Source organism: Musa acuminata, chromosome BXJ3-11 (assembly GCF_036884655.1).
Source record: "Musa acuminata AAA Group cultivar baxijiao chromosome BXJ3-11, Cavendish_Baxijiao_AAA, whole genome shotgun sequence".
Lineage (NCBI taxonomy): Eukaryota > Viridiplantae > Streptophyta > Magnoliopsida > Zingiberales > Musaceae > Musa > Musa acuminata.
In genome coordinates, this window is record NC_088359.1 from 3,478,801 (window position 1) to 3,501,787 (window position 22,987).

General features: G+C 40.2%; 2 protein-coding genes and 1 long non-coding RNA gene across 3 annotated transcripts; all 3 read right to left on the bottom strand.

Moving 5' to 3' along the window:
* Nucleotides 1-274: 274 nt before the first annotated feature.
* Nucleotides 275-7,877, bottom strand: LOC135652567 (vesicle-associated protein 1-1-like). Its single transcript, XM_065173583.1, has 8 exons — nucleotides 7,629-7,877; nucleotides 7,429-7,499; nucleotides 7,210-7,291; nucleotides 7,005-7,120; nucleotides 6,743-6,907; nucleotides 6,608-6,655; nucleotides 2,118-2,195; nucleotides 275-670 (listed from the first exon to the last, which is right to left on the bottom strand). The coding sequence occupies exons 1-8, from the start codon at nucleotides 7,678-7,680 to the stop codon at nucleotides 563-565; spliced, it is 720 nt and encodes a 239-aa protein (XP_065029655.1). The 5' UTR covers nucleotides 7,681-7,877; the 3' UTR covers nucleotides 275-562.
* A 3,457-nt stretch (nucleotides 7,878-11,334) lies between these two features.
* Nucleotides 11,335-13,530, bottom strand: LOC135652074 (probable aspartyl protease At4g16563). The gene has a single exon (XM_065172718.1). It carries the CDS (start codon nucleotides 13,135-13,137, stop codon nucleotides 11,626-11,628), a length of 1,512 nt encoding a protein of 503 aa, XP_065028790.1. The 5' UTR covers nucleotides 13,138-13,530; the 3' UTR covers nucleotides 11,335-11,625.
* A 3,129-nt stretch (nucleotides 13,531-16,659) lies between these two features.
* LOC135652160 (uncharacterized) lies at nucleotides 16,660-20,122 on the bottom strand. The gene is made up of 4 exons (XR_010502079.1): nucleotides 19,883-20,122; nucleotides 18,145-18,267; nucleotides 17,322-17,372; nucleotides 16,660-17,079 (listed from the first exon to the last, which is right to left on the bottom strand). It is a non-coding gene; the product is annotated as an uncharacterized LOC135652160 (long non-coding RNA).
* Nucleotides 20,123-22,987: the final 2,865 nt, after the last annotated feature.

The following is a 22,987-nucleotide window of genomic DNA, read 5'->3' on the forward strand; positions in this document are numbered from 1 at the left end:
ATCCTAAATTTGTCTTACAAAATCTCAAACCTTCAACCTTTAATGAGAGAGTTTGGTACATCACTATTTTAATATCTATGAATTTAATTAAATACAATTTTAAGCTCTCAACTTCTAATAAATAAATTTATCCGACTAATATCATTATAAATCTCAAAATTGAAATAGCTTGAATTACTTGAATTTTTCATTTTCCTCTGAATAATCATGTCTTTAAAACATCAACCTCATTAGATTTCATAGAGCTTAAATGAATAAAGAACACAAAGATGGATGTCGTGAAATCAAGCTTTTCCAGCACTAGTTGTACTCTTAATCACGAATTCAATGTTTGAGATTCTTCATAGAACTTGCTCACAAACAAGTTATTACAATGACAAGTTCTTCTACACATTAGTATGAAATACAAAAAGGAGGCAAAGCACTCTGAAATCACACACCATAGCAGCAGATGTTACACAGATGAACCCATCACACTTTAGGTGAGCCATCACTAAAATCCTACAAGGAACCTAACACAATCTATGGCAGTCAAATCAATGAGAAGGGCTACAATTGAATCTTACTTCTTGAACATGTACCCCATAAAAATTCCAAGCAACGCAATAATCACCACAAACATGAATGAGAAGCCACCTTGTTGCTTGCTGACGTCTCGCCTCACAAGTTCCTGCATTCAATGAAAAGAAAGAATTGTTGCAGAATGTCTATAAACTCTGATGAAAACACCCATGCTCACTGCATAAAACTGACTCATTAACAATAATATGTACAATTCTCATGTTCTGGAATTGCAACGAATGCAGTTCATCTTCATGTCTAAGTGCATATCTTCAACCGATGGCAAAATTCCTTTTGCTTCCTACCACATACAGAAAGTACTTGTAATGATGACGATTGAAACCATAAATCCTGGTTTCGCAAGCTTCATCAAGAGATCAGGGATTTAGGATAGCTGAATGTTTTGTCAAATGAGATAACTTGTTATAATTTCGCTCTGACTTTTGACCATGCAAAACAAACAGAACATGCTGCACAATTTACTCACTAATATAATTAAAAAAGGTCCATAACCATTATTACAGGCAGGGAACACACCAATGATGGGATCTGAAAACAATCAAAGGGCAGAAGGTGAGCAAAGAAAGCTTTGTCAATTCCTTGAAAGGAGAGAGGCCAAAACAACAACAATCTGAACAAGGGCCAAACCTACAGAGTGTCCCGTTTGTATTTTGTTAATTCAAGAGATAGAATATGATACTTTAACAATTTCTGTAATCCCATCTGTTGGAGATATAATCTAAAGCTTTTCACTTTTTATTCACGGACCCACCAACACAATCCAACTTGAATCAAGGAGTTGATTCAATCCATATATGTGCATCATAAGTAACCCCTTTATCTAATGGACAGACAATAGAACTGTTCTATAAATAAAGTATCTAGGTTAACATTATCAGGATGCAATAACGGGAACAAACTTCCCAAAGACCTGTTTAATCTATTTCAAAGAGAGGTTAACTTGCATAAACACACAAATACATGTAAACTAAAGTGCTATTACATCTCAAATCTATTTTAGATTAAGAAAGTTGACGACAGCCAGTTCACAACCTACGTGGGCCCTGGTAGTGAAACCTAGTACTGACTTACTTGAACCGAAGAAACAGAATGTTCATGATTGTTGTATCACTGCTTTTCGATATATACAAATGAATGGAGGCCATCAAGAACATAATAGATCAGACTTTGTTACCATGGTTATTAGCCTTTGCAACTGGAATATGTCAGTGGAAAATATTTTAGCTGTACCAAAAGACAACAAACTATGTAATATTAACAATAATGGGTCTGTATGGCACCTAACACCAGCAAAGAAGCATTAGGAACTTTCGAGTACATAAAAATTGAAGCATCAAGCAAAAGAAGGCATCATATAAACAGGAAGAGAATCTGTTCAAGAGTTCCGGAGCTTACGTCAGAATTCTGTACAAGCTTCTTATCAAAATATCTGTTAAACTATTACCTTGTTCTATGATGTATGCCATATGCAACAAGATTTGATTTAATAGCATGAAAAAGAGTCCTGTCACATGATTATCCATGCCAGTGTTTACCAGTTCTTGTCGAAGTTTATTGTTCTGTTGGATAGCAGTGGTCTTCTCCTCAGCCAACCTTGAAATTATAGCCAAATTCTGTATTAAAAAAAAAGTCGATTAAAGATCACTCAAGTAACTTAATCCATGACGGCAAGAGGCAGCGGTCAAACTTTCTAGTAAAACACAAATGAGGAGTGTTTTGAGTGCATGATAGAAACATGCATCAGATAAGGATAAACTAATCATGGAACACAAAAGTAGAATTTTTCTGTACATAAAGAAGCAATACTTCCAAGTAAGAACCTTATAGCCACTGCAGAGAGAGTGCAAAGATGATGACCAGCAATTATGCATGTAGATTTGATGTATAATTTGAAAATATTCTCCTGGTTTGGTTAGCTGGCTATATATTTGTCAAAATACCAAAAGATCATGTAACTTGTTCAGATTGAGGAGATAAGTTGCCCATCTGGTAGGATAACCAATTGCAACTCAAGAATCAATTTGAGGGTACCAAAGAAATGTTTACCAGTTATTAAGCATGGGAGATTTCATCCTTCGTACATCAGTCTTGTAGATATAATGTTTTACTTTTCTTGTATTTCACATGCCAATTCACATAAAAACCCCTAAGTTTTCAGAGATAAGATGCAGGCACATGAACAAATCTACATCTGTGCTTGAATCATTAGCTTGCCTAAGTGAACTTAAAACCAGTTAATTACATATTAATAAGAAATATCCTTGCACACATATATTGCTGTCATAGAGTAGTTGGACCCACCTCATTCCATTTAGTACGCATACATTTACTGGTGCCAACGTCGATCCCAAGCCCATATGAAAAAGATAAAGGGTTGCGTTAGGTCATTGACAATCAACGTAAACCCAAAGTTTGTCATCCCGTGGCATACCACATGGTACAAGTGGTACATACCGATCCGATAAGAGACTGATATAGGTGGTATATATTGGTTTATCGATATGCTCCACCGTACCATGTGTTGGTACAGAAGTACGTACCGTACTAATATACCAATCAGACGAACCATGTGTAAAACTATATCAGATCTCATGAACATGGACCTTAACCGATTTCAATATAGAGCTAGGTTGTCACCCGGAAGTGACGCGAGGCACCTTCACCACCTAGAGGTTCGGAATTGCAAACGGTGGGCTAGGATGTTGCCCGGAAGCGACCTATCACATCGTGCCCGAATGGGGTGTCGAGTAGGCAAGAGTTCTCTTATTGTTTTGGATCAATGGGAGTAAAGAAATTAGTCCAAGAACAGAGGATTAGGTTAACAACTTGGAATATGAGAACACTTTTAGGGAAGGGATTATAAATAATAGACAATATGATCATAAGAAGAATAAATATTATTTGTTTACAAGAGACTAAGTGGGTAGGAAAAAAATCTAATTTTAAAATTTGGTATAGTGGAAAAGTTAAACACAAAAATGATGTAGGAATTGTTGTTAATAAGGATCTTAAGAACAATGTTATAGATGTAAAAGGATTTAGAAATAAAATTATAGTTCTAAAATTTATGAAAGGATAAGATGCTTTGAATGTCATTAGTGCTTACGCCCCTCAAGTCGGATTGAATAATCAAACCAAAAGAGAATTTTGGGAAAGCTTAGATGATATCATTCAAGGAATGCCTATAATCGAAAAACTATAATTGGAAGAGATTTGAATGGTCATATAAGAAAATCATATGATAAATATAAATGGGTGCATAGGGGCTTTGGTTATAGAGAGAGAAATGAAGACGATGGTATGATTTTAGATTTTACATCTTCGTATGATTTTATAATTGCAAATACTCACTTTAAGAAGAGAGCTGAACATTTAATTACTTATAAGAGTGGCCACCACTATAATCAAATAAAATTTTTTTCTCACTATAAAGATAAATAAAGTTATTTGTAAGAAATATAAAGCTATACCTAGTGAAAGTTCGATAAATCAATATAGATTGATGCCATTAAATATTTACTGTAAAAATTGAAAGAAGAAAAAGATAATAGAAAATTTTATAAGGACTAGATGGTGAAATTTTAAAGATGATAATGTAAACACTTTTAAGAATAAGATGGAAAGAGAGACGACTTGGAACTTAGATGAGGATAATATTAATATTATTTAGACTACGATGACTAAAAAAATTAGAAGCTTAACAAAGGAAAATTTTGGTGAAACTAAAGATAGAGGTGTAATCTTAAGAGAGAGTTGGTGGTGGTGTAAGGAAGTTCAAAAAATAATTTCTACTAAATGATCGTATTTTAAAGATTGATAAAATTATAAAAATGAGAAGAAAAAAAATTAAAAGATATAAAAAATCTAAAAAAGTGGCTATAAAAGCGATTAGTATGGTAAGATATAAAGCTTATAATAATTTGTATAATAAATTAGATATTAAATATGGTAAAAAAGATATATATCGAATTGCTAAAGCTAGGAAAAGAAAGTGTAAGGATTTAGGTTATCATATGCATTAAAGACGAAGATTAAAGAATACTTGTTAATGATAACGAGATTAAGAAAAGATAAAAAATTATTTTTATAAATTATTTAATAAATATTTAACGATAAATAATAATGGATTTGTTCATAAAATTAAAACTAATGAAGTAAAAGATGCATTAAAAAAGATATAAAATAACTAAGAGTGTGAGGCCTGACAATATTCCTATTATCTAGAAAAGTTTATAGAACAAGATAGTAGCTTAGTTAACTAACTTATTTAACAAAATCATGGGATTCGGAAGGCTGCTTGACGAATAAAGAAAGAGTATTTTAGTGTCAATTTTCAAAAATAAGGGTGACATACAAAATTATTTATATTATAGAGGAATTAAGATCATGAGACATACTATAAAACTTTGCGAAAGAGTAATCGAATGTAGGATAAAGCTTGAAACAAATATCTTTGAAAATCAATTTGATTTTATGCTTGGAAGATCAACCATAGACGCTATTTATTTATTAAGACAATCAATGAAAAAGTATATGGAGAAAGAGAAAGATTTGCATATGATTTTTATTGACTTGGAGAAAGCCTCTGAAAGAGTTCCTAGAGATTTATTATAGTGGGTTTTAGAAAAGAAAAGCCATTCACTAATTATATTGATGTTATTAAAGATATGTATGATAATGTAGCTACTAGTGTCAACTATAGGAAGTGTGTCTAGTGAGTTTCCTACTAGAATAGGATTACATCAAGGATTCGTATTAAGTCTCAACCTTTTTACATTGATAATGGATGAACCTACTAGTCATTTATATGATAGGCTTCCATGGTATATATTATTTGCTGATGATATTAACTTAGTTATGAGAGCCTAAGTAAAATTAATTTAAAATTGAGCTATGGATGCAAGCCTTAGAAACTAAAAGTTTAAGATTAAGTACGAATAAAATTGAATATATAAAATATAATTTTAATAATTCTAGAAATAGACAAGAGAATATAGTTGAATTGGATGGACAATAAGTCTTTTAAGTAAAAGCTTTAGGTATCTTGGATCAATTATTCAACAAGATTGAGAGATTGATGGATCTATTATTTATAGAGTAAAAATAGGATAATTAAAATGACAGAGGGCATCAGGCTTGTGTGATCATTGAATACCTTTGAGATTAAAAGAAAAAAATTATAAAATAATTATGAAACCAATAATATTTTATGGATGTCAGTGTTCCACAAGTTTTTACCATATAAGGTTTATAAAGAAAGTAACTTATTGCTTACAATACAACAAAAGTAAGCAAAAAAGAAATTGGCACCCCCGAGCATTTTGTAATGTTTCCCATCTTATTTTGCACATCTATCTCATGTATTGGAGATAGATATTGGAGAAATTGAGCTGCAGGGTGTCAAAAAAAATTGAGTGGTCCTCATTCCTTAGCGCACTTCAGCAAGGTGTCAAAGTGCAAGTAATTTTATAACCAAGGAGGCAGGAGGGCAGATTATAGCTGCAGGGTGTGCGGATTGCTGTGTGGCCAGCCTGGTACAAGCTGAAGGCATGGCTATCCTTAGTGCACTACAGCGAATGAAAGCTGAAGGATGGCAAGGGGTGAAGATCTGGTCGGATTCTAAGGAGTGGATCAATTTTGTGAATAATTTTGTATCCATCCCTTGGGATTTGCAATCCTTGTACAAGGATATTTTAAGCTTGGCTAGGGAAGCCAATGCTAAGCTTTTCATACATATTAATCAGACCTGAAATGGAAATGCTCACAGACTGGCTAATTGCGGAAGAACCCAGGGAGGTTTTCATTCCTGGGGGGAGGGGTGAGACTTTTGACTAGGTTTCTTTACCCATCTCTTTTGTAACCTCTGGCTACTTTATTAATAGATGTTTTGGTTCTTTTGTTAAAAAAAAAAACAACATAAAAATATAAAAGTCAACTGTCAAAAAAGAAATTGAACAGCACACTATCCACAATACTTGAATAATAAAATTAATTAGAACTCCATAAAAAGAAGAAGAGAACTCACCTCAGAAGATTTTTCTTGCTGAATATTTTCAGCATATGCTCTTGTTGCCTGAGATCATATTATGACCAATATCCTTTAAATTAAAAGAACACACCAAAGAAATGTGTGCATAAACTTGTCATGCTAAATACTCACAGCAAGTAATTCTGAAGAATTCAGATTCCCATTCTCTGAGACAGAAGGCCTAGGTGATGAGCCCTCTTCCGAACCCTCAGGTACTGGCGAAGGTGGTTGAGGTGGTGAGACATAGGTCACTCGCAATTTCACCTCATCCACCACATTCCCCGACTCCTTTGCAAACTAAAACAAGAATGAAGACATTTGTCAACCCTCAAGACAATACATACATCACCACAATTGCAACTGCTGTAATATAATTGCTGGCAACCACAAGTACCATTTCCGTGGTGATGTCTTTTGTAGTAGCGGTTTGGTCAATGATGACACTCTGGACAAGGAACTTGTCTTTGCATTGCATGTCAGGAGGAGCGTCACGCTGTGATTGCATTGTAACTGAAGCAAATTGTATCCGTCTTAGAAGAAAATATGCAGTTGCTTCCTTCCAAGTTCCAAGTACGGAAATCCAGGGCAGCGAAGCCTACCAATTAAATCACATGTGGATCGAGGCAGCACGATTCCTGCATTCGGCCTGACACAGTACTTCTTTGGGCTTGTCGTCTTCACCTATATACAAATCAAAGATTCCAACTTTACAAAAGAAAATTCCAAGAAACGATAAAAAGATTGCAGCTTTCTAGGGTTCCACAAAATGTAGCACACAAAATGGGAAAAAAGGGCCAAAAAAAACCTAAATCGACAACCTTAAACGCGACGTAATCATCCGACTTGTTGGTTAACTGCAGCGAGCACGAGATCTGCTTCTTAACTTCGACTTCTCCGATCAAATCACAGAAAGAAAAAACAACCAAAGATCAGAAAGCAAATAACAACCCTAGACACGCAAACAGTCTTCTGAAAACTCCAGCAAGTCACCAAAAGAAGGAAGGGGAATCGAACTCACAAGGGAACTTGAGCTCCAGGGGATCGATTTCGAGCAACCCTCCGGAACTCATGTCGGGTTCGCCTTCAACCCACCCACCACGCCGGCCAAAAAACGTACGAAGAACGAAGAGAGCGGATAATCAAAAGAAAAATACGAGGTAAAAGGTAGGAAAAGGAGAAGGAAATCGAACTCCTTCCGGCTCGAGGGAGTCGAGTCACGGAGGACGAAGCGAGCGCGAACGTGGAAATGGGGAAGGTGGCTATCCTTTCTCATTAATTAAACCTAATTGGCCTCTTCTGCCAGTGGCAATCTTTTCGAATTAAATGTAAGATAAATAATTATTTACTTGTCCATTTACATCATCATATAAAATATTAGCCGTTATGGAATATTCTCCCTAATTTACATTATATCACATCCATCTTAGGATCCAACCTAAAGAGGTGTGTTAGTGAACTTACTTGTCGCGATTGAGGAGTAAGCACAATTTGATTTGCGGATCGATATTCGAAGTTTCTGATGCTCGGGGCTGCATCACTCGATCGGGTGGAAGAATACCGAGGCCGAGTTGGATTAAGGGTTGAGACGACCGTGCCTCTGAGGGTGGTCGAGTTCCTACACATAAGCCCTGGTCGGGGGTTCCCGACTTTGACCCCTCATAGATTAAGTCAAGTGATCTTTTCTTTTCTTTTTTTGTTGTCCCCTGATCAGGTGCCGGTCAGGGGCTCTTATACTATTGCCCGAGGATCAGTGGTACGTGGATTTGACGTGACGATCAATCTCCCGAGTGACAAGATGGTACCTTCATGCGATCATCGTCCGATATGCATGGAACTACGTCATACGATGCCGTCTCGAGCTTTCTGGGACAGGACTTGTCGAGGGGGCGTCTCCCCGTACGAGCTTCGGCTTGGCGTGGGAAGGTAGCCCTTGTGCTGACAGAGGCGTAATATGATGTAGGTTGTGACGTAATCGAGATCCAAAATATGCCTTATCAAAGGGAATTCTTTTCTTAGAGCGAATAATTCTCTACTAAGCTACATTGCTCATACTATATTAGTGATGATGGAACTCGTTAAATGACCTTTACCACAACTTTAAAAAGACTTTGGCTCCTCAATCATAACTAATAAATTTATTTTTTGAGTTTTCTCAAAAATTATTTCCTATTTTTATAATTCCCTAATATTTTTATACTGTTATTATAGCAATTTTAGTAATATCACAAAAACATTATAAGGCATACAAAAATATAATGTCTATCATTGTATTACAATGTTTTCCTAATGTTACTAAAAAAATATTATAACATAGAGTGAAAACACTGTAATATAGTGTAATAATATTATAAATATTATATTATAATAGTATATTTATAAAAAATTATGTTATAGTATTTTTACGATAATATAATTTTTATATTATTAAAAATATTATAATTGGATCCATTAACCTTATGGACCAGTTTATAGAAAAAGAAGAAAAAAATATTCTAGATATTAGATAAAAAAACCCAAAAAAATTAGTTTTTTTTTCCAAAATTCACCCTATTTAATATCAAATTAGTCAAAGATTTGGAGACTTAATGTTATATATATATATATATATATATATATATATATATATATATATATATATATATATATATATATATATATATATATATATATATATATATATATATATATATATAAAATTCTTGGATAAGGGTATGGATTAGATGTGATATATATATTCCTTCAATGGCCTTGCAATCCATCTCCTCATTAAACCTACATCCATTATGAACAACACCAGATTGATGTTTCACCACTGACATGAAAGAAGGATGACAAGAAACAGTGAAAAATCTGGTATCTGTGATTACAAACTCTTATTTCTCTCTTCATATTGATGTTTGCAGACTTGTTCCGGGCCATGTCATGACCTGTAGACCAAGCCACTAAATGATAAATGTATCATGTCATCATTGTTAACCTGAGATAGAGGTAGGCTTCATCAACACCACTCTCGTACCAGTAATGAACAAGATGATGCATGAAAACAGTTGAATTCCCTTTCTTCCACTACACAACAAAGGAGATGAGAGAGAGAGAGAGAGATGGAACTGTACCTAGATTTGTACTTTGTCTCCATCTAGGATTTCTATATAACCAAACAACTCTTTAAGATGATACACAGACTTCTTCCAGAAGAAAGAGATATTACTGATCCAATCTATGCCTTCTCTTCGCATTGCATCCTAGTGACTCGAATTTAGCAAGATATGACAGCAAGAACAGCAGCTGCGAAGCCCCCCAGGATCACTTCTGCTCCGGCAATCGACTTGTCCGGCCGACTGTTGTTCACCGGCGGTGCTGACGGCACTCGGATGCCCGAAACTGCACCAGAAGAAGGTGGCTCCACGATGCCGGCACCGAGAGACCTCGCCATCGCCATTGTCGTAATAGCATAAGCTCCAGTGAACAGAAATAACAGATGTTAAGGAGACAAAGGAAAGAAGACTGCTAGTAGCCACAGTGGTAGGACTCAAGAAACACATTACCTTATTTATATGCTTCATATACACGTCGAAACAAGTCTATGTTGATTTGTGTTCGCCATGGAATTAGGGACCATTGGAAATTTCATGTTTCTTTATGCTTGTTGGGTTCAGTCTCATCGGTTTTATGATCATGTTTCTTGCGGAAGTATGGGTGTAGGGGACCTTCGAGTCAGCATCATGGTTCCCTTGGTACATTCAATCACTGTAGAGAGAGATATATTAGCTGTATCCCTGCAAGTCTTTCAATTGGCAGTCGAAGAGTGCAGGAAGAATAATGGGATGTTAGGTACTGCTGTGATGATACTTTTAAGGGAACAACAGCTGGCAGCATGGAAAGCAATGCATCAGAACGCAGGCTTCCGGATATATCTGCAATACCTTATGACGTCGTATTAGCGGATTCTTCCTATGGGCTTCGTCGGACCGCATGTAACAGCCCAACCAGATATTGGAATTGGAATGGAAGCATGTTAATTTGCGTGCCACGTGCGGGGAAACTCAAATGGACGGATGAGATTAAAGATGAGGATGGCGTCGTCCTTCCCTGCCTTGGAGCCAAACTCTCCTATTAGAAATTTCGCACGGTGCTTTGAGATTAGCGACGCTCGTGGTTAGACGTGCCGCGTGGGTCTAAATTTAATCCCACTTGGCTCGCCGCAGCCAATCAAGAGCCGCTCTGCCGACCGCGTCATTGTCGCCCCAAAGCCGCCACCTTCGAGTGAACGGGTCGAACCCGACCATGGTTTACGTGGTGTTTCGCAATCACACAGCACGATGCTTTAAAAAGCGTGAGAAGATCCTCTTCGATGTGCGGTCGATGTCACCCTTTCCAACCATTCACAGCTGGACTCCTACAATGACGTTGGCGTCAAAATTAAATATATACTTCATTGGAATACACATAGAAAACATGATTAATAGACATTCATGCTGGTATTGTCACAGAGAAAACAAGAGGTCAGCTTGACCTTGCAGAGAATGTCCAGTACCGTGCCAATTCACCTCCCGGAGTTTGGCACCGGGGAGGAGAGAAATGTGCCATGAATTGTCCCACATTTCAAGTGATATATACATTACTGTCACGATAAATAAATATCTCTGCTGTTGTTAATGTTGTGGACCATATGGCATTGATTAGGCATCCATGGGTTTATGTACCCTCTTGGATAGTCCAAATCGTCCAGCTCATGACACTAAAATCCATATGGCATCGGAGTTTGATTACATGCGTCACGATGTTTACACACATTTACAGGATGTTGAAATCACATTCATTTACATTATTACCTGCGATCCCTTCCAGAGACTTCTAGAGCGCGGAAAGATATCTACACCTGCACGTATAGTGCTTGACAACTGTTACAACAGGACAAAAAGACATGACGCGCCATACCCCGCACGTGCGCGGGATACCGATCCCTGATTCCAGGTCAACACCCATAGGCACCGAGCCGCGAGCGAGGCCCGTCCTCACGCACGTGACATCTCCTCCCACAGCGCCGCACAGCGCCGCCGCGCGAACCCCACCCGCTTCGCTTGCAGGTCGTAGACCACCTCGAACCCCTGCTGCTGGAAGTTGCCCAGCGTGCCCGCCGGCCCGCCGTAGTCCTCCTCGCCGGACGCGTCGCCGCCGCTCGTCACCATCAGGCACCCCAGCCGCTTCCCCCCGCTCTCTAACCCCATGAAGTAGTTCCTGCGGGGCAACGCCACACTCGCGTTCCCGGAGAAGTGGAGCGCCAGCCCCGGCACCCTCCGCCGCCACTGCTTCCGATCCTCGTAGTAGTAGCACGGCCGGAGCCCGGTTTCGTCCTCCGCCTCGGCCGCCCGCTCGAACCCGGCTCGGCTCATCTGGCGGTCGAACTCGTTTGCCAGGTTTGTGTAGGTATCGCTCGGGAGCATGGTGAAGGTGGTTCCGGAGTCAACCACCATCCCTCCGTTCCCCTTTCGATCCACGGACCTCAGAATGGACGAAGCCGGTATTCGGCTCGGCCCGACGGAAAGGGACTCGAGGCCGACGGAGTAGAAGTAAGGGTGTTTGGGGTTATGGAGGAGAGGAGTGTAGACGAAGGGTGGGTTTTGGTCAGGTTCGGATGGATTGGGTTCCGTGCGGCCCAGTATGAGGGGGCTCGGCCGGAGGAGGCGGTCCGACTTGAAGGAGTGGGAGACGAGGCAGTAGGAGAAGCGGGCAGCCAGGGACGGGGAGAGAGCCGCGAGCTGGGCAGGGAGGGAGAGCGGGCCGCGGCCGAAGCCCGCGACTCCGATTGGCTCCGCCAGCGCGGAGTGCGCGCACGCAAAGGTGAAGTTTTTGAGGTGGAGCGCCGCGGCGGAGGAGGCGGCAGCGGGCACGGCGGAACCCGGGAGGGAGAGGGGACCGCGGCGGAGGCGAGCTATCAGACTGCCGTCGCCGTAGGCGTAGTAGAAGGGGGGGCAGGGGGCGGAGCACGAGGAGGTCTCGATGTCGTCCAGGGAGCAGGCAGCCACGGCGCAGAGGTCGGAGGCAGGGAGGCCGGAGTGAGCAGCGGAGCAGGCTGCGCCGCCGCAGGTGACGGGGCGGGATGCCGGCGGCGGAGGAGGCGGAGGGGTTGCGAAGGGGTACGACGGCTTGCCTTCGCACAGGATGCACTCGAAGGGGGAGCAGGGGAACCAGACAACGTCGCTGCCGGTGTCCATGTAGAGGGTGACGACGGTGGGGGCGGATGGCGCACCAACTGAGGCGGTGAACGTGTAGTCGCTGCCGGAGGACAGAGGCAAGGACACTTGTTTGCGCCGGTCGGGAAGGTGGCGGCGATGGCGGTGGCGAGCGGCCGAGTGGAGGGCGCATGACTTGAGGTGGTGGAGGACCGTAAAGTTGGGATTTTGGGAATGGGAGAGGGAGTGGGTCAGCGGCAGAACCAGGGGATTGGACTGAAAACCATCAAGGATCAGGAACTGGAGAGAGAGGAGAGTACAGAGAAGGAGCAGGGGAGCTGAAAGGATCGACATGTTTGGCGCACGGCTGTGGAAAAGCTGAGACCTTGAAGGAAGGAAGCTGAGGGAGAGGAAGGGGGCTTAAGAAGGGGTTTTGGTGGGGCGCGACGTGATGGGTGGTGGAGGCAACCAGTGGGGCAAAGGAGGAAGTTTCCAACACATTAGCTGGTGCTGCAGCTTATAAATGAACAGAAGCTGCATCAGCTGATGAGTTTGAATGGATAATTCAAACCGGACAGGAGCATTCGTAATATGTATTCCACTAAACATGTGTGTCTCTTTGTGCAGCGCTCATCTTGGATGCCACACAATCGGCATGCTGCTCATTACTCCCTTCTCTTCCTTACATCGAGTTTAAATGCGAAGGAGAAGAGTGTTGCAGCCTTCATGTAGTCAAGAAAGGTGATGTTTAATGACCAAGTAATACCAGCACCCAGGTGGAGTGTAAATGAGGGGAAGAGGGTTCCAGTCTTCGGAGTAGAGAGAGAGAAAGAGAGAGTCATGCTTAATGGCCAAGTTATGCCACCCAAACAGCAGACTTGTGTTAATGGGAAGGCCATCATGGGTTGGAGGACAATGGAACAGGGGAGAAAACATGAAATTGAACTTGACAAGATATCTTTCGACTGGTTTTGCTGTCATGACTTAACCCCGTACACCTCTTACACCTGAAAAATGACACAGCTTTATGAGGAGGAGCTAAAATGGTTTCCACTGACATGATTTGATCTCAAACCATAAAGAGTCGGCTGTCCTTCCAACCCTGTGAGTGCAGAATCTCAAGGTGATCCACAAGTGTCCAACTCAGATGAAGACTCCCTTCCATCTCATCTTTAACTGAAGCACAGTAAGCTGTTCTCACTAATCCTCGTGCAACTTTTCCTAATGTAAACATCTATGACATTATCAGGAACACTCATCCAATTCTTCACAGGCCACAGAAGAATCCAACCTTGGTGGGGATCAACAGCTGCCAGATGACAAGAGCTTCCAACCTGTCTTCCGAACAGGGAAAAGGAGGAAAGCCATGAAGCCTAAACAAAGACCATGGTGAGCGCCCACATTATTGGTGTGGCTGACTGCTGCACTGGGAATTCTTATCCCCCCTTCGTCCTTCACTGCTTTCTATGCAGTTCCCCCCATCGTTTTCCGGAGACCAGTAGGATTGATATACTACCAAAGGTTTTCGCCATCCATACAGAGATGCGTGAATATTAGCCAAGTCATAAAAGAGTAACATGAGACGATTAATCCAATGCATTGCAGGCTGGTGGAAGAAGGCGTCATCATGGAGCCAAAGTTTCTTCTGAAGTCGGAAGGGTCCACAAGCACGAACAAGAGTTACGTACCCATCACCGGTGGTCGGTTCTCATGAACAATCGAGTGATGATGGGGCTGATCCTTCTTCTTCTTCAAGGTTCTGGAAGTCAAATTTCCCATGGCCACCACCCAATCAACAGTACCAGAGACCACAGCAATGAATCATCAAGAATACCAGCTTAAGTGCAGACATACTCAAGTGTCGACTCTAACTGTAGTCTTATTATTCTCGATACAACGCCGTCCCAAGTTTACAGGGTCGGGATGTCCCGAGTGATGTCTTGTATGAATTCTGACTCAATACGTAAGAATATTTTTCTTATTGTTATGACGGTGACATGGCGCGATGTTGATTGTGACATGACCGAGACCCAAAATATGTCATATCAGATTTTTTTTTTATTTAACTTAAGTTTATTTACAAAGGAGTAATTTAGAAATATTAAAAAAATAAAATAAAAATTATAAATAATAATAATAAAAAGACAAATCTTTTGAGAACATGTAAAAAGGTGGGGGAGAAATACAGCTGGAAGGCTGAGTTGGGCACGGCTTACTCCGCTCGCGTGGAGGTGGCAGAGTAGAGACATGACCGCCACGTCGATCTCTCCGTACAGCGCTGCGAGTACGGATGGTCGGAGGCGATGACCGAGCCAGGGATCGGTTCCACTGGCTTCGAGCGAAGAAGACGCCACGGACGACGAGACGGGTTCCCTTCTCCGAGTAGCCCTGTCGTGGAGCGGCATACAGATACACCATTCGAGATTTGAAATCTCAAATTCAATTTCCTGTCTATTTCGGCTATCTTACCGCACAGCATTTGCCTCTTCTTGCGCAGAGTTTTTTTCTCGCCGGATCAGAAAAATCGGTAATCGTTTCTTACATATTGATCAAAATATCTTTCGATTTTTTCGAGAAAAAATAGTGTATTATCCAACTCATAGTTCCACTGTCCCATTTATTACCCTTTGTTCTCTCTCGCTCTCTCTCTCTCTCTCTCTCTGTGTCTTGTCTGCTTAACTTTCCCTTTTGGTTGTCTTTGTTGTCACCTTATCATATTTTTGATGTTTGAATTTTGATCGTCAAATTCCTAATATTACTATGAACGACGGAATTAAAAAGCAGATTGATTGAGAGGGAGAGATTAATTAGCAAACCTGAGGCTGGCTTTAGATCTCCTCCACTGTATACTGCAAACGGGAGCTGAGGTTTGTGTGTCCCAAGGCGACACGGAAGCGTCCAAACTGCGACAGCTAAGCATGAAACTCGATAACACGAAAGATCTATAGAAAGCCTGGAATCCATCATCGGTCCTGTAGCTCCTGTTGCTCTTTTTGTTCTCTCGTCTTCCTCTCACCCCATACATCTCAAAAGGAGTTTCCTCAAACCACTCCCTCTTCTCACCTAAGAATCCAAAAATAAAATAAATTTTTTTTTTATATAAAAGTTGAATTTGTTTATTTCAAATTATCAATCAAATGATTCATATGGTCATATAGAATTTGATCTTCACTAGTTAGGTTAACTGATATTTTTTTTTAAATTATTGAATGACATTTTTAATTCAAAGTGTAAAAATTTGCGAGATGATCAATGGATAAATTATATTATTATCAAACTAATGTTTTAGATATAAAATTTTATTAGGTGACGTTTTAGACCATCGACTTTTGATATTTTTTAAATCCTCACCGGATCGATTTTTTATGTGTACATGATTAATGGTGATTAAATCAACTCCTGATGATGATGATTACATTAGCACACATAGTTAATGTGTATATAATCATTAAGGAAAAGCAATTTAGGCACAAATGATTGAAGGTATTAGGAATATATAAATATAATGCTTTGGTCAAAAGAGTATGTGTGGCCATCATATAACTTTGCCTTTGATATTAAACTAGTCATGTCTTTGGGTATTATCAACTCCAATGAACCTAGTAATAATATATACAGAAGCTAATAAAAGAGGTAACCAGGTCCCCACAGGATCAAGCATAATAAACATCAGCTAACATAATAATTATCATCATATCCCTCTGCTTTATCCTTTAGACATACACCTACTCAACAAGAACACCTTAAAGATCCCATATTAAACAGCCGCTGGGGGGCCACAAGCCGCTCCTGGTCTTGGTGGTATCTTCTTCTCAAGTGCCATCAAGCTCCAGCAGATGATTCACAAGCAGAAGCAGCAGGAGGCATGCAGATTGCTTGGTCACAAATGATTGATTGAGGCAGGCCCATCTCACCCACCACAATGGGACACAGTCTAAGATATTTTTCAGACTTCAAAAAATGTCATGTCCATTAATTTGCTAACCTACAGATTCAACTTATAATGAAGTCCTGCCGACGAGCATTGCATGCAATAATGCAAGGACTGATGAATTTTGCCAATGTGGAATTGTCGGCTCAACATGAAGTCCCGTCAAGCTGGTTCTGTACATGATTGACTTCCCTTGGTAAAAGGAGTAGACTTAGTTCTAAGCGAGTTAGATATCTGTTAAGATCCAGTTCCTCTGATGAAGAATGTAGTTCACAATGAGAATTCATTCCCAGCAGCCTTCCTGGCACATCTTACTGTGATGATGAAGCGATTTTGAGTTTTCTTGGGGTTTCCTGAAGAGTCACCTGCAAGCATGTGCACAGGGGTTCACAATCATCATGTAGTTTACATACCAATGAATGTTCAGCTAAAAGTTCAAAACACTTCTTGCTATCTATGAAATCAATGTCGACCATTAGACACATTTTGGTCTTTCGGATGGAAGTTTATTTGGAATTCTGATTCTTTAGAACCTTTACATCCAGTCTTCTCCAAAATTATTATTTTTTGAATTTATGACATTCATAGGGAAAATTGGGCAATTTACCTCGATAATTCCAGTTGACTGTCTCATTTTAGTGTATCCTCCAATATTGATCTGCACGAGAACAGAAGTGATCACAGATACATGCATCATGGCAACTTCTCAGAGGAAGAAATGCTTTCTGATCTTGCACATGCATGCTGCAGTAAGACAAGTTTTCTAATGAGGGCAAACTAAACCTTATCATAAGAAACTACACATTCTCTAGCTAAATAACATTCCTCAGTTCCATTTAACTCCCATGTCTCTGCCAGCATACCTCTCTCTTACAACTCTTCATGCAATCGAGCTTGCTCCTTTCAGTTGTCCCTCTCAAACCCTTCAATTATTAAATTCCTGCTGATCCTAGGAGCTATAGCTATTAACCCTCACCAAGTGGAGATAATTATGTGATGCAATAAAGGAGCGTTGTTTTACACTTTTACTCTCTGCTTTCTAGATAGAACCTTGTTATATAGGATAGCTTCTAGCCAAAAGAAATTATAGACAATATTATCTTGCAGTCAATGTCATGGTAATGTCTTCCTTGTTACTCAAAGCCACAGAGCAGTGCTACAATGAAGACAAAAATAAGTGCATCCTTTCTTGAGAAACAAGGTCCTGATCCAACTTACTAACTCAACATTCTTCCCATGTGGGCTACCTTGAGAATTATGGTTGTGAGTTTGCTCATGGCCCAAATGGCAACAAATCTGGTGCAAGTTTATCAAAAGTACTAGCAGATGTTTAATTTTTTAACACCTCTGTAAATTAGCAGGAGCAACTTATAATCCAGATGAGATGATGCATGAAAGATTATTTGAGAAAGAGATCGATTATATTATACCTTTTACCTTCATAATCTGCTTGCAGTTGACAACTTGGCTTTGACTGATATGTACATCTTCAAGGTAGCCTCATTATAACACTTCTGCCGGATCAACAGTCAATCATCCCCAAAGTGTCACAACTGATAGCAGGTAGATGACACAAGAAGCTAATAATATTTAATTCATTATTTTATAATTTACACTGAACAAATTCCATGATACACTGAACAGTGAGCACAAGATGAACAACTGTAGCTCTACTTCAGCCAATCTCAATTACAGAAGCACAGGTAAATTACATAGCAAGTCCATCCATTACATGTGCATAAACAATAGACTCAAACAAACAGGTGTATGAAACTCAGTCGACACCCTTATTATCCTAATAGACAACTCATACTTATATGTCCTTATTACCACAATGCAACAAATAGGCACACCTTTCTTTTTCTGAAACACATGACACTATGCCATTAGGAACTGTCATAGGATTTTTCTAAGACAATAAAAAGCATGTGCAAGTCTTCCTTATCTCTATATGATCCTTTAATTTCTTCAACACATACAGTATATGTTTGATTACTTCTTGAAATTTAAGCAACATCGAGTGTCTCATTATATACTTGTATCAATGTTTTGAATAAATAGTAACCACTAAATAGGTAACCTAGATAGCATTTAACTTTTTAAATGTATCCACACACCTAAACTAGCAACCAATGCCTGCAGACATTGTAACCAAAACTAGCTAAGGCAACCACTGTTGCCTTTGCAGTTATCACCAACACCGATGAAGGAGCATTATATTCAAGGCATTGTTGTATCAGGAAAGATGTCAAGACATTTTACAGATCATATCACAACTGAATTGTAACAAATACAAATCATATTACAACTGATCGAGTGTAAAATTTACACACGACTTAAACAAACTGACTAGTCCACACTCGAGCATTAAAAGATTGTCTAATGGTCATTATTCCAAAGCAATACTCATGGTGTAACTTCATAGCCACTAGGCCACCTAAGTCAATTAAGGTTTCTAGAGATCACTAGTACTGTCAATGTCTTACACATTGCTCATCATTAGGATTTCCCTATAAAATTTTGTTCAATGTGCTAAATTTTGAAACGTCACTTGATCTAACATAATCATATTTGAGAGGCATATGCACTTTTTGTGCTATCTTTCTCCTAACATAAATTTCAATAACAAAATTATATCATTAACTCTTTGGCCCCTAAAACAATTTTTGATAAAACCCTCATGTGCATTATTTCCTAGTCAACTGCTATGGTTTTCTGTTCCTGTGTACAATGATGTGTATCTAGTTATCATTTCCTTTGATTTTTTGAAATTTACATTATTTAAGATATTATATTCTTCATTCTTGATATATACTTTTCTTTCAGATAGTGCAGCTTCAGTATTCACAAAACTTCTCCAACAAAGTATACCAACACAGCCAATGTTGTTTAATAGCTATCGTAGGCACATAAGCACGATTTAGGTAGCATTTGGCTGAACCATCGTCATTTCTCCATTAATTTTGCAGTCAAACTTTGGCAAATTTCATCTTATTTGTCTATTATCATCAAAAATAACAAGTCCAGTAGTGATATCTTTATGCTCACTCATTCCTCTTAGCAAATCAAACATGAGCAAAGAGAACGAAAGAAAGAGGCACTCAATTCAATCAAGAAATTAGACGAGACACAACAAAAAAGAAATCATTTTCGTGACAAAATTTAGACCTCGGCGTCGAGGTGCTGATCGAAGAAAGCTCCACCGGACCAGTTGAGGAAGGCCATGCGGTTCCCTTCGGCGGACGCCGACGACGAGACGTTGGGTCGGGCAAATAGCTCCCTATTCGGCATCTCTCCCGCCTGCGCCTCCGCTTCGCTCGATCTCAATCGCGAGGGTTTCGGTCAGGCGATCCCGTACTCTCATCCGACTCTTCTCCGACACCTGTCTTCCGATTCGAAAACCTCGTATAGACCCACATGTGGACCCCTCTCAACACGGCCCAGGTCCCCAGCTGGGATTCACGGGTGGGAAAGGCGATGTCGATCCATAACGGAGCCAACGCGTCACACGTACGAAGATCTCACTTGCGGACCAAGACACGAGCCGGGGTGAGTGTCAACCCGAATCCGGCGGATTTCGGGTCGGATCAACGATTACAAAGGAGAATAGCAACACGTTTGTTTCGATCACTAAGATTAAGCTAATTAATCAACATTATTGCAAGCTTTCCTCCGGACGTATTAATTAACATGTACGTTCCTGATACGGTCAAAGTCGTAAATTAATTAGGACGCATCATTATTTTCATGCCAAAGTGTACGTCGATCACTCAATGATGAAGACAAACTAAATACGGTCAATGTCAGGAAATTTATGTTGAACGGCTGGCTGTATCTTTTGTTGCCAATGAAGACGAAAGGACAAATTATTCTTGAATGCCATATAGTAATACGTATTTCGAAGTTTGATTTAATGATGTTATTGGTCGAAGAACAAATTGGCTATATGCATCAACATCAACATACATTTATATTCAAATTATGATGCCTCCGACGACATGACGGACCAGATTGAATCTTCCAGGAAGCCCGCCGCGTTCGGTGACGTGTACACCAACCTGTGGGGGATCGATGCGGGGTCCAGGATCTTTGCCGGGGGGGTCCGGGCACGTCGTGGGACCGCGGTGGCTTTGGATCCTGCCACTATCAGAAGCATCTTTGAGCCGGTCCGGTGCGTACGGTAAATGATCCAAATACCCCGAATGGACCGGGATGATGAACCGGGTTGATATTTCTCACGCATCACATGTTGCCACGGACTCACAAAAGCTATCCGATCCGCATCGAACAATGAACCGGTCGAACCGCGTGCTGTTGGCGCAGCAGCAGTAAAAGGGCAATATAGTCCATTTGAAGCAAGAACAGCAATTAAGGAGGGCGAAGGGCGAAGGGGGAAAGGCGCGGCCACCGCGAAGCGCAAGATGGCGTTCCACTTGGTGGTACTGAGCAAGCTGAAGCTCCTCACCGGGGGCAGCCACAGCCACTGGAAGCTCCTCGTCTCCCTCCTCTGCCCCTTCGCCCTTAAGCTCCCCTTCGCCGCCACCTGCCTCTCCTCCTCCGGCGCCGACCTCCTCCTCTCCCTCCGCCTCTTCGCCTTCCGCCTCGCCCGCATCTTCCTCGACGAGCCCACCGCGGCGCAGCAGAGGCACGGGCGGTGGGAGCGGGCCCTCCGGCTGCTGCACGAGCGAGCCGTCGCCGCCGGCCTGCAGCGGACCAACGAGGAGACCTTGAATGCCATCTCGATGCTAGCACTATAAGTCCATCTCATCGTCCCTTTCTCTTTGGATGGAAGACGAGCCTTGACATCAAGTTCTGCTTTTGTGTGGCCTTTTATACCTTCTCTAGAATTTAGCATGATGTTTACATAGTTACATGAGAAGAGGGATGTGGACTCATTCGTGTTCATCCGAATGCATTCAGTTCTGTGCTATAATTCATGGCAAGCCTTTGCTGGGGATAAATAATGAGCTCCACAATCTCCTCTGTTCTTCTCTGCGGTTTACTTCACTCATCTACCAAAAGCATGCAAAGTTACTACAACCATGAGAAGTCAACAATTTATTTTCTTCTTGCTAGTAATCAGGGTGACATGCTTCCTTCCAGAACACACAACACTCACTGCATGGAGTTACCTTGAAAGCATGAGAGAGAGAGAGAGAGAGAGAGAGAGAGAGAGGAGTGTATTACAGCATATACAACAGGCTGCTTAGTTCTGCTAAATGTTATGCTTTTGGAGCTTAAATTTCAAGCTTATGGAATGATATCTATTAGTATTTGCTTTTATCTTGAATATAAATTTCTTTTCATGCCAATCTAAAAGCAACAATACCTAAGCAATCAAGATGACACAAATGCATAGAATTCATTCCAAACCAATTACACAAGCTAATCAACCTGTGATATTGAGATTCTTTCAAACATGTGTATCAATTCCTTGAGCCCCCTCTATTTCCAATCAAATTGTTCTCTGCCTGTTTAATGAAGTAACAAAAGAAGATAAAAGGAAAGACAATCAACCACATCAATTACAACTGAACAATAAACAAGACTTCAGTCATACAAAATTACAGGAGAAGTTGATTTGAGGAGAACCATTCAAGTGATAAGCTGGCTATGATTTAAATGCATTAGTTTAGGCCCCATTTGGCATCTTAATATTGTGATCTTCATATTGAGATGTAAATTGTATTGCAAATAGTGCCCTTTTATTATTGAGAAATATTTCATTTTTTTATTTCCAAGAACTTGGAAATAGAAAACAAAACAACAAGATTTGGACTGTTGACAGAATACTTTTCTATGGCTCCCCTCTTACCTAATAAAAATTTCCTATACTGCTCCCACCACCAAACATGTTGTTATCTTTCGGAAAACAAAAACAGAACAAAAAGATGAAGTTTGTCTCTCAGCACCACAAACAAAGAGCAAGACAAAGTAGGATGGTCAAGTTGGTATCAACAGCTTTTGCACATCCATTTCTCCTTGTTTTTTCTTTTAAATTGTATAACAAAAGGAGATCATGTAAATTTGATGTTCCAAAAGTGCCAAAACTTGTAGCTGAATTAGATCATAAGACTTGCAGTCAATCTGTTGACATTTATGCTATTGTAATCTTTGTCACAAGGTTGCTGAACAGATACTAATGCTATTCAAAGGCTTACTATATACTTGTAATCTATAAGATTAAGCGAAAAGTTCATCTTGTTTTACTCTTTTCTCTGTTACAAACATATACCTTCTTTTTATGTTTTTGACAAATAATTAAACTATTTT

Excerpts from the sequence above, each read along its gene's own strand:
- LOC135652567 (XM_065173583.1), bottom strand. The coding sequence starts at position 7,680 with ATGAGTTCCGGAGGGTTGCTCGAAATCGATCCCCTGGAGCTCAAGTTC. Across the intron at positions 2,196-6,607 it reads AGCAAGAAAAATCTTCTGAG|AATTTGGCTATAATTTCAAG; the intron begins GTGAGTTCTCTT and ends TTTTTAATACAG. Across the intron at positions 671-2,117 it reads ATAAACTTCGACAAGAACTG|GAACTTGTGAGGCGAGACGT; the intron begins GTAAACACTGGC and ends CATTGAATGCAG.
- LOC135652074 (XM_065172718.1), bottom strand. The coding sequence starts at position 13,137 with ATGTCGATCCTTTCAGCTCCCCTGCTCCTTCTCTGTACTCTCCTCTCT.